At 39.1% G+C, this 12229-nt stretch overlaps 1 protein-coding gene across 1 annotated transcript; it reads left to right on the top strand.

The window, feature by feature from the left end:
- The first annotated feature begins 1015 nt into the window (after positions 1–1015).
- On the top strand, positions 1016–11007 carry LOC134527179 (uncharacterized). The gene is made up of 2 exons (XM_063359589.1): positions 1016–1160; positions 7056–11007. The coding sequence occupies exon 2, from the start codon at positions 7100–7102 to the stop codon at positions 8711–8713; it is 1614 nt and encodes a 537-aa protein (XP_063215659.1). The 5' UTR covers positions 1016–1160; positions 7056–7099; the 3' UTR covers positions 8714–11007.
- The last annotated feature ends 1222 nt before the right edge of the window (positions 11008–12229 follow it).

Here is a 12229-nt window from a genome sequence, read left to right as displayed (position 1 = left end):
TAGACCAGACCAGATCACTAGGAGTGGTATCTACAGTGAAGAATTATCTTTCACGAACTCGTGATGAATACGCCATCAGCAAAATGGAGGGATGGTGTCTCGAGGAAAACTATAGCTTGCCTCTAACAGCCGATGGTGTTTTCGAAATCTGTGTTCCGCTAAGCCATCTCCTCGGCTTTGCTGAGGATTATCACCGTATACTTCTAAACTCCAAACAAGAGTTAATTATAGTTTTAGAAAATACGTACATTAACTCGATCGTAGATGCGAGTGCGCAGCCTCAAGCAGTTAATTTAACCATAAACTCTATCGATTGGGCCGTACCACACATCCAAGTGTCTCCAGCGGAACGCACGCGACTGCTTAAGCTTGTGGAGAAAGGCAGAAATATAGATATAGCATTTAGATCTTGGTCTGTTGAAACATATCCCAGCATGCCACAAGCACAAAATGTCAGCTGGTCAGTAAAGACAAGCTTCTCGATGGAAAAACCACGATACATAATAGTCGGCTTTCAATCGGCTAAACATAATGTAATGGCTGCCGATAAATCGAGGTTTGACCACTGCAACATAAAGAATATTGTCGCGTAGCTCAAAATTATCATTAATTTATTTAATTAGTTTATTTGTTGAAAATACAATTTTAAATTCTTTTCGCTAGTTCGGGACTTGGTTTCCCTCACGCTAAGATGGGGTAACACCTTTGTTGGATTTGGGTTTGCGGGGGGGCTGGAAGAGTGCGAGTCTTGCACATCTTTGTCTGGGAACGCAGGCGTGACCGCGTTTCAGCCAGGCCAGCTGACACGTTGTTTGCTGCAGTTCCAGAGAAACGCGGCGCAGACTTGTTTGTCGTTTTTTTTTGAGGCCAGCTGAGAGCGCAGATTGTGCGCAGTCGCCGTGCGCAGGCGAGTGTCGCAATCTAGCGGCCGGTTTTCTGACTACGTGGGCAACCTGGCGCGGCCGACCGCGCGGCCGGCTTGTTGTAATAACTTTACGTGTTTGTAAAACACAGGAAAACTTCCCGTCAGGATGTTTTCCCCGTAGGGGTTTTGCGGCCAAGAAAATAGCTTAAAAGAGATGTAAAATGTTTTCGCGGGGCGGTAATCCTGTGGAAGGCTGTCATGCTGCCCGGCCGCGCGGCGACTTGGTAATGGTTAGGTGAGTGCTATCGGAAATGGCGCCTGAGTGATGCCGGACTCTTAGCCTTCAGTGTTTCTTCGTAGTTAACTTTAAAAATTCTCGTTTGGTGTATTATTTGCTCTTATAAATAATTTGTTCTTAGAAACTTAGTGGTTTTAACGTGTAATACGTTGAGCACTACCGTTCCCTTTTTATTTTCAAGTATAACTCGGTAATTTGTTTGCATCACGATCCTTGTCTTTTCATGTAAATGATGACGTTATAAACTTAAACTAAATAATTTCTAAAATCCGTTTCAAGGTAGTGGATGTTCTTAATAAATTTTAAAAATGAAGTTGTGGAAGAGCTAATGAAGCTTGGTATCACTGGGTGGCCTGGAGGAAATTATTACGATTATGTTAATGTGTTAGTACTACTAAGAAAATCTTATATATGGTTTATTGTTTTTCTGTCGGAATATCTATAAGGCTGGTAGCGGACATGGAAGGTGCCTCATTATTTGTCAGCTTTATTTAATTGTTATAAATAAATGTGATTGTTCTATTGTTTTTAGGTTACTCTTATTTTTTTCTCAGTATCCTGATTTTCTATTCTTGTATAAGAATACACCTACTAAGATTCAATCCTCAGTGAGATGCTCTATGGCTAGTTAATGTTTTGAGTTTCTTATGTTCAGAGCTACATTTTTGAAGAATTGAACCCCCCCTCTGAAAGTGAGACGTGACAAATGGTGGAGGCGCCGGGTAGTAGGTATAAAGAATGTTGGGATACTGAAAAATAAATTAAGATAAGAGTGTTAGGTGTGGTCTAACATTTTGATTTATTTTAGTGAAGAAGAAGAGCATGCAGTGCAGCTGGTGTATTAAGATTGATGTGTTTATAGGATTAATTGTTTAATGATAATAAAATTTATTTTAGGTTATTTCAGGAAACTAGTGGGAGACCAGTGATGGCTGTATTTGTCTAACAATAATTAATTTAAGGTGAAATGTGAAATGTATGCTTAAGTTAAGGACTAATGCAAATAATTTAAGGTGGAGTCTATTAGGGATGGCTAGTAAATACACAATTGAAATATTGGATGACAAAGTAAAAAACCCTGAGAACAGTGATAGTAGTTCTTCGTCAGATGATGAATCATTGAAAGTGTTAAAAGATAAATTAAGCGACATAAAACCAGAATTGAAAGATCAGAATTTAAACATGGAGACAGGCAGGTGTTTTGTGGACCCGGGATATTTTTTTGGAAAGAGATGTGAGGAGGTTGAGGAATTTTTAAAACAGTTTCGCAGAGCAGCCAAGGTAAATGGGTGGAATGAGCAAAAATGTTTGTCATACTTGCCTACATTTTTGAGAGGGCCTGCTTTAAAATGGTATGACAGCTGTGAGAGCACATTGGAGAATTTAACTACATTTGAGGAATTAGCAAATAAATTAAGGGATGCGTTTGTGAGAGTGGGTCACATAGAGGACTTAGAGTTAAGATTGCAGGCGCGAGTACAAGCAGTAGATGAACCTTTCGAGTCATTTGTGTACGACATATTGAATCTTTGTAACCGACTTGATGCTAAGATGAATGAAGCTAGTAAGGTTAGATATGTATTGCGTGGGTTAAGGCCAGACATTGTAGAGAAAGTTATGCTTTTCCCAAACAATACTGTGGAACAGTTACTAGGTAATTTGAGGAATATTGAGGCAGGTCTGTATTACGCTAAAAATCATGAGAGGACACAGTGGGTAAATTCGAAACAGGAACAAGTACCTATCAGAAATCTTAAAGAAATTCAAACACCAGAAAGAGAATTGTCATCTATCAACACGAGAATTGAGGACAGTTTGATAGAGTTTAATAAACAATTAAAACAATTACGCGGGGAACTGGATACCATGAGATTACAGGCACAACCAAAGTCACAGTTTAGAACTCAGGGAGGAAATTACAAAAATAACAGTACACTAACACAATACCATCGAAATCAGAACAACAATTTTTTCAGGCAGACCCCAAGTAATTCATTTCCAAAAATAACTGACAGACCACAGTGGACCTCAGATGGTAGGCCGATTTGTTTAAAATGCAAACGACCAGGTCACTTGATACGAGATTGCAAAACGTCACAACAGGGAAACTAAATAGGGCGAGAGTCGGTCGGGGTGACAACTCGTCCCTTGTTAACCAAATGTCTCTTTTACAAAATGACGGTATTTTAAGTCAGAAGACAAAAATGTTCGGAAAAGAAATCCCCGTTTTTATCGATACAGGAGCTGCGGTATCACTAATTGAGGATAGATTAGTACCGAAAAGTTGTTGGAAATCCGCAGAACCAAGAGGTTTTACAGGAGTCTCAGGAAGAGTTCAGAAACTTAATAAGATGGCCAAATTAAGATTTAAATTAGGACAGTATGTTTATTCACATGCGGTAGGTCTGGTGGAAGCCCCAATAAAAGGGATCATTTTAGGATGTGATTTTTTAACCAAATATGGAGCAGAAATTTCTTGTAAGGGAGGCCAGAAAATGTCATTGACCATAACACGTCCTGATTGCTTCGTAAATACCACAAATACCGAAATAAGGGAGGTTAAAAGCCAAACCAAAGTAAAAAGAGACAAAATTCAAGTAGATCAAAACCAAAATCGGGTTAATCATAATGTAGGTCAGGATGGAACACAGGAGTTAAGCCAAATCGAGCCAGAAAATATTTTCAGGTTAGGTTGTGTGACAGTTCACAATCATGTTAGAGTAGAGCCAAGGATGCATCATCTTATCGAAATTAATTTTGAAGGAAATAATTTACCTGATGAGGTGCTGATAGAGCCTAAGGAGGATATTTACAACAGATATTCTGTACTTGTACCTAGGAGTATTGTAAACAGAAAACAGCATACTCACATTTGGGTTACTAATACTACTAACCAGTCAGTTACTCTTCATAAGGGAATGAAATTAGGATATTTAAATGAGTTTGAGGAAACACCCAGTATCGAGAACAAAGAAGTAACTAAGGTATTACAAGCTAGAGATAAAAATAATGTCGATTTTGATGTGTCTAAATTAAACATTAATCCAGAGTTACCAGAGGAACAAAAAAACAGACTGGTAGAGTTGTTGTATAAATATCAAAATGTTTTCAGTTGGGACCCCAGCCAGATAGGGAGAACAAAAGAGGAAGTAGTTTTTCTGGATACAGGGGACAGCACACCCATATCATCTGTACCTTATCGAGTTTCTCCTGGGGAACGGGAAATTATTCATAACATAGTACAAGAACACATTAAAAATGGGATTGTGAGACCCTGTGACACGAGTTGGTGTTCACCAGTTGTTCTTGTTAGAAAAAAAGACAACGATTATAGGATGTGTGTGGACTACCGTCGTTTTAACACTATTCTTAAGGATAATAAATACCCCCTTCCTCGAATAGATGATTTCTTAAGTCACTTGACTGGTGCTAAGTATTTTACTCACTTGGATATGAATTCAGGATACCACCAATTGAGAGTAGCTGAACAGGATCAGGAAAAAACTGCATTTGTTACCACCGATGGTACTTTTTGTTTTGAAACCCTTCCTTTTGGTTTGAAAACCGCTCCGTCAATTTTTCAGAGATACATGGATAAGACTTTGGCAGGGTTAAAGTGGGGTTCATGCTTAGTCTATTTGGATGACATTCTAGTAGTGGGCAGTACGTTTAATCAACATCTTGACCGATTAGAACAAGTTTTTAAAAGGATGCAAAATGCTAATTTAACCTTGAAACCGTCAAAATGTACCTTCGGTTATTTTGAAACCGATGTGTTGGGACATTTGGTTAACCATGAAGGGATTAGACCCCACCCCGATAAAGTAGTAGCAGTGAAACAATTTCCTACACCTAAGGACCAACGAGGGGTGAGAAGCTTTTTAGGCCTAGCTTCTTTCTATCGTAAGTTTATAGCAAATTTCTCTCAGATTGCGAAACCCTTGTCGACATTGCTAAAGAAAAATGAAAAGTTTATCTGGACCGACAAGCAAGAACAAGCATTCCAAATTTTGAAAGAAAAGCTGATTTCTTCCCCCGTGTTAGCTCACTTCCAGGAAAACCAGCCCATTGAAATACATACAGATGCTAGTACCTTAGGGATAGGAGCCACATTGTTACAAAGAATTGATGGAAAATTACAACCTATTGCCTATGCCAGTCGAACTCTCACGTCAGCTGAGACTAGATATCCTATAACTCACCTTGAATGTTTAGCCTTGATTTATGCTTTAGACCAGTTTCGGCCTTACATTTACCTGAAGCCATTCAAAATTGTAACCGATCATCATAGCCTATGTTATTTGAATCGTTTGAAATTTAATGCTCATAGCGCAGGAAGGTTAACCAGGTGGGCATTGAAATTGATGGAGTATGAGTACACTGTATGTTATAGTAGTGGAAAAACTCATGTACATGTAGACAGTTTGAGTAGAAATGCTGTCAACACAGGGACAGCCCTTGACGAAGAAAAATCCCTTGAGTTACCTGTTTTTGTGATGCATGATGTGGATTTAGCTAAGCTGCAATATTCTGATGTGAGTCTAAGACCTTTAATTTCTGAGTTGACTCAACCGTCAGGAATCGATAATAAGTTAAGCCGACAAGCGAAAAATTTTTCTTTGCTGAATGGTGTTTTGTACAAAAATAACTCTAACCCAAGTGGTAGAGACAAGCTATTAGTAGTCCCAGAAAGCTTAAAGGCTGAAATTCTGAGGGAAAGTCACGACAATCCCACTTTTGGCGGTCACTTAGGAGTAGTTCGCACCGCAGACAAAATTATACGTCGTTATTATTGGACCAATATGCTAAAAGAGATTCAGGCCTATGTAAGGAGTTGTAGGGGATGTCAGGGGAAAAAGGGAGTTCCTCAAAAGAAAGCAGGGTTATTAGAACCATTACCTATCTGTGAACCTTTCGAACGTATTGGTGTCGATATTTTAGGCCCTTTTCCAAAAACCGTGTCAGGAAACAAATACATTCTTGTTGCTATTGATTACGGTACTCGATGGGCGGAGACTAAAGCCACCCCCACTAGTAACGCCAATGACGTAGCTAAGTTTTTACTAGAAAACATAATTTGTCGCCATTCTGTACCATGTTCCATATTGACAGATAGAGGAAAAGTTTTTACTTCCAAAGTCGTTAATGAATTACTTAGGTTAATGGATGTACAAAGTTTGAAAACCTCAGGATACAGGCCAAACACAAATGGATTATGTGAAAGATTAAATGGAACAATAGCAATGATGCTATCTCAGTATGTGGCATCCTCACAACGTAATTGGGATGAATATGTACCCTTGGTCACTTTGGCATACAACACGGCGAGGCAGGAAACATTAAAATTTAGCCCATTTGTGCTCATGTATGGTAGAGAACCTGTATTACCCTCAGATGTTCAATTAAGTCAGCCTGTAGAAGATGAGGACAGCCTTCGACTGCGTACTCGTTGGAAGGAGATCCTGCGACAGTCCAGAGAGAATTTAAAGAGACAACAGGGTATCGATAAAAAAAGGTATGACCGCAGACGACGAGCGGTGACCTATAAGATAGGACAGGAGGTTATGGTGTACACACCTGTTCGAAAAAAGGGTTTGTCAGAGAAACTATTGCATAAATGGTTCGGTCCTTATGTTGTGGTGGACAAATTGTCTAATAACCTGTACAGGTTAAAGAAGACGAGTCGAGGCAGAGATGTTTACGAAGTTACAAACGTAGAGAGAATGAAAAATTTTTACAGTGTATAAGTTATGATAAGTTATGTAATAGAGATTTTTTTTTGTGGTTGTGGATAACTAAATAAAACAAAGAGAGAGAAAAAAAAAATAATTCGAAAGTTTTGTAACACTTGTAAACAAAAATCGAGCCTGTCTAATATTTAGTTTTGTATAGAATTTTTACAGAGTCTTAAGGCGTGATCATCTTCCGTACTGACGATGAGGATGCTACACATCGTCCTGGTGCTCCTGCAGCTGGGAAGCAGCAGACAACATCGACCGCTACCTGAAGGAGCAGTGGGGGTGGTTGCGGGAGCGCATTTCGAGCCGATACCTCAGGTAACATTGTACACTTCATCGGTACCAGTAAATTTTAAGGTTGCTTGGCCAATGCAATTAGATGACATTCAGGATAGTATCAAAGAAATCACTTCTTGTCCCTCCAATAGTTCAAGTGAATGGTGTGTTATTTTCAAAGAATTAAAACATAGCTTAATTTATACTGACATGCTAATTAATAAGGTAAACGAAGCAGCAGGGGATGACGTATTGGATTTTCAGTCTCAAGTTCGGGAAAGACGAGGGTTAAATTTCATTGGAGAGTTTTTTCATTGGTGTTGTGACATTGCCGTCAATAGTCAATTGAATAATCTTTTCCTAAATGAACAACAAATGTCAGAACACATAAACAAGATGGAATCACAAATTTTAAACACTCATGAGGCACTGGCAAATATGAGCAACACTATTTTTGTTATAAACGAGGGAATGACCGGAATTCTAAAAAGAGTACAATCAAAATTCACAAATTTGTCTGATTACTTAAAAGACCTCCGAGAGACTATGGTGACTAAGTTTTCAGGAATGGTTCAAGACATAGGACATTCATTCCAGTTTCAGGTACTGTTGGCCTCTCAATTAGCCAAACAAGCGCATACATTTACAAGACTAGAGATTCTGGACCAGTGCCGGTCAAATAAAATACCTGCCATTGTAGTTACACCAGCTCAATTGAAAGAGAAATTAAATATGCTAAATGAAATTCTTAATAGGGATGGTTATGCGTTGTCCATAAGTGTATCAGAAGTTCAGAAATATTTTAATTTACCCATTTGTAAATGTCAAGTCCACAAGGAAAATTTATACCTTCAAATTAAAGTACCAATTGTTAAACTAAATTCCAATTGGAGATTGTTTCAGTTCGTCGCAGTCCCATTTCAGTGGAAGAACTCAACTTGTCATTTGGATCATGCTCCGAATTTTCTGGCAGTGGATGGAGACCATCTAATCACTATTCAGGGTAGAAATTTATTAGATTGTAGACCATTTGAAGATAAATTGTGTTTTGTTCCCAGGTTCTCCGGAGATACCCTAGGTAGTGCTTTGTGTCCAAAGGCTCTTTTTCAGGGGATTACCGTTGAAAATCTTAGTACCACATGTGCGTTTCGATGCCATTCCGGAAACCAACTGATGATCACCCAGGCTGGACCAGAGCGGTACTTCCTAACAAACCCGTCAGGAAAATTAGACTTGCAATGCATGAAACATAACAATGAATCTTTATTTTTAGGAAGTGGAGACATCCTCGGAGCTGTAGATATAGAAGTACCGTGTGATTGTTGTTTGTATTTAAACCAAGAACTTAAAATTAACGAGTTGTATCCATGTGATGCGTTAACAAAATCTAAATTTCAATTGGTACATGTAATACCAGCTGCTTGGACGAAGTTACGTAAATTGAAAATTTTCCCTCATCCTACGTCAACACATACAGTTTTTCCATCCTTAATGGATTGTTTAGATGAAAATTGGCCAACTCTAATACCACATTAAAATTTTTCTTTGACAAAGTTTGAAACCCCTTTAGACCCGATTCATTTAAGAGAACCAGAAAACGTACCAAGATTTGTAATGAAAAACTTACAGAGTATTGCGCTTTCCATTGTAAGTAGTGTATTATTATTTATTATTATTAAAAATCCATATCTAGTAGGTATTGGAACGCTACCAAGAGTATCCGCCTTGGACAATGTTACTACCCTTGGCATAGAAATAAGTGTAACTGTAATTACTATATTGGTAATAGTTGGAATGTTTTTAGTTCTGTTATTAAAATATCTGAGAAATCGGAAACCCCTCAGTATGTCTGTAGAAATCTCGACTACAGTAGAAAATGCTGTTCCTTCTACCAGTGGAAAGGTAGAATTAAAAGACATACTAGCCAGAGATAATGGTTGTGTAGCTAAGTTATCCAGTGAAACTGGGGAGGAATTGAAAGTAACCATTTCCATTTGTGATGATCAGTAGTGAATGAATTTTGTTCAATGTAAAGCTTTACCTACGATTAGAAAAATTAGAATTTGATTAATGTTTATGTGAAGGGGCATGCGCCCATAAATAATTTTTATAGAACCAAATAACGATGGAGGGAGAATACCAGGTTCAATAAGGGGAATTATGACGTCAGGACTAATCATTGAGAAAGTGGGTGGGATCCTTTCCGTATTCCCATTTTCCACCATAAACCCCCCCCCCTTGTGTTTTTATTATTCAAGAAGTGATATTGATAGTTTTCGTCAATCGAAGAGAATGACTTTTGAGGCGGACTTGTTAAGGGCAATTTCGAAAGGAGTGCTGTGGTGCAGCTCCATCCAGAACTCTTGTCCCTTCTCGAGTTGGGAGAAGGCGCGTCGTTAAGGGTCAGCCAGATACCACGTGGGCCAGTTGGGAGAAGAGGACCTGCTTCTACCCATTGCTGCGGGCTGGTGCCCGTATCGTCGAATCGTGTGGTGATGCACGATTACCAGGAGTATCAGCGGTTTGGGAGTGGCCATGTCCAAGGACAGTGATTACGCATCGTGATAGGGTGTGGCCCCCCAAACAACAAATTTATCGAGAAGACTAGAATTATCCATCGTTTGAAACTACTGACCTGACGTTCAAAACAAAGTGTATAGCAAGACAAGGCCAGTGTAGTTATAAACTTTCAACCTACACGTGGACACAGTCAAGTTTTTGTTGTAAATTTTCCTATTAGGTACCTTACCTTATCCTTCCTCTACGAAATGTGGGGGGTAGGCTTTTCTTCAAGATGTTGAATATTGCAGATGAGTTACGAGTTTAGTTTTTGAATAGTTACTTGTTTTAAGAATCTTTAAAAGTTATTTTTGTGTTGATACCTGGTATGACCCTCCTTGGTTAGTTGTGTTGATCTATGTTGATCTCATGAATACTTCTTGATAAACACATGAAAATACGTCATTAACTTAAGTAAGATAATTTAATTGTTTGATTTGTTCACTATTATTTTGATGTTTGAGAGTTTTTTTTTTTAGTTGTTTGTAATTGTATGACTCCTGATGCTGCTCATGTATTTTGTGTAGGAATGGTGTCGTGTACCGTGGATGACGAGCAGTTGGGATGAACGACGTCGGGATGGACCGGCTGGGAGAGGCAGAAGTTGGAGTGGGGTGTGATTCTGCAGCTCACAGTTCCGCTGGCTGTTCCTGTCTCTGCCCTGAGTTGGTGCATCTCTTCGCCGTATCCCTCCTGGCTGCTTGCTGTCCCAAGCAGTGCTAACATGTGAAATTTTGTAAAACACACTTGTCCTCCGAGAGGAAATTGTCAATAAGTGCTAGTAGAACTTAGAGTTGGTATTTATACCTAAACAACAACCACTGTAATCACTAATTTAAATTTGTAACTGGATCACATAGAAATGATAGGGACAATTGGTTTTTTTTTTTGAAGCAAACTTAAATATTCCCCAAGCATTGTTGTAAGCTTGTGGGGCACAAGCTCCTGCCGCCCGGGGTGATGTCGCGTAGCTCAAAATTATCATTAATTTATTTAATTAGTTTATTTGTTGAAAATACAATTTTAAATTCTTTTCGCTAGTTCGGGACTTGGTTTCCCTCACGCTAAGATGGGGTAACACCTTTGTTGGATTTGGGTTTGCGGGGGGGCTGGAAGAGTGCGAGTCTTGCACGTCTTTGTCTGGGAACGCAGGCGTGACCGCGTTTCAGCCAGGCCAGCTGACACGTTGTTTGCTGCAGTTCCAGAGAAACGCGGCGCAGACTTGTTTGTCGTTTTTTTTTGAGGCCAGCTGAGAGCGCAGATTGTGCGCAGTCGCCGTGCGCAGGCGAGTGTCGCAATCTAGCGGCCGGTTTTCTGACTACGTGGGCAACCTGGCGCGGCCGACCGCGCGGCCGGCTTGTTGTAATAACTTTACGTGTTTGTAAAACACAGGAAAACTTCCCGTCAGGATGTTTTCCCCGTAGGGGTTTTGCGGCCAAGAAAATAGCTTAAAAGAGATGTAAAATGTTTTCGCGGGGCGGTAATCCTGTGGAAGGCTGTCATGCTGCCCGGCCGCGCGGCGACTTGGTAATGGTTAGGTGAGTGCTATCGGAAACGGCGCCTGAGTGATGCCGGACTCTTAGCCTTCAGTGTTTCTTCGTAGTTAACTTTAAAAATTCTCGTTTGGTGTATTATTTGCTCTTATAAATAATTTGTTCTTAGAAACTTAGTGGTTTTAACGTGTAATACGTTGAGCACTACCGTTCCCTTTTTATTTTCAAGTATAACTCGGTAATTTGTTTGCATCACGATCCTTGTCTTTTCATGTAAATGATGACGTTATAAACTTAAACTAAATAATTTCTAAAATCCGTTTCAAGGTAGTGGATGTTCTTAATAAATTTTAAAAATGAAGTTGTGGAAGAGCTAATGAAGCTTGGTATCACTGGGTGGCCTGGAGGAAATTATTACGATTATGTTAATGTGTTAGTACTACTAAGAAAATCTTATATATGGTTTATTGTTTTTCTGTCGGAATATCTATAAGGCTGGTAGCGGACATGGAAGGTGCCTCATTATTTGTCAGCTTTATTTAATTGTTATAAATAAATGTGATTGTTCTATTGTTTTTAGGTTACTCTTATTTTTTTCTCAGTATCCTGATTTTCTATTCTTGTATAAGAATACACCTACTAAGATTCAATCCTCAGTGAGATGCTCTATGGCTAGTTAATGTTTTGAGTTTCTTATGTTCAGAGCTACATTTTTGAAGAATTGAACCCCCCCTCTGAAAGTGAGACGTGACAATATAAAACTATTCTTGAATTCAGAAAGTTATCCGTACACGGATTTGGACATAAACTTCGACAATGGATTTTACTTAATCGCATATGATATGTATTCAAATTTTCAAGAGTCTTACTATGGAAAGCAGAATGCACCTTTGCTTGACCCTCATCAGTTTAAGGAACTGGCTACGTTATTCATGTTTGATGTAAGCCGTCAAGCTGAGAAAATACCTTCGAATATCATAGATTGCAAGTTGGAGATCAC

This window comes from Bacillus rossius, chromosome 1 (genome assembly GCF_032445375.1).
Source record: "Bacillus rossius redtenbacheri isolate Brsri chromosome 1, Brsri_v3, whole genome shotgun sequence".
Classification (NCBI taxonomy): Eukaryota; Metazoa; Arthropoda; class Insecta; order Phasmatodea; family Bacillidae; genus Bacillus; species Bacillus rossius.
Note: the sequence above shows the minus strand (reverse complement) of the source record. Positions and strands in the feature narration are given on the sequence as shown.

What these genes read in the sequence shown, in the direction of transcription:
- LOC134527179 (XM_063359589.1), top strand. Translation starts at nt 7,100, where the DNA reads ATGAGGATGCTACACATCGTCCTGGTGCTCCTGCAGCTGGGAAGCAGC.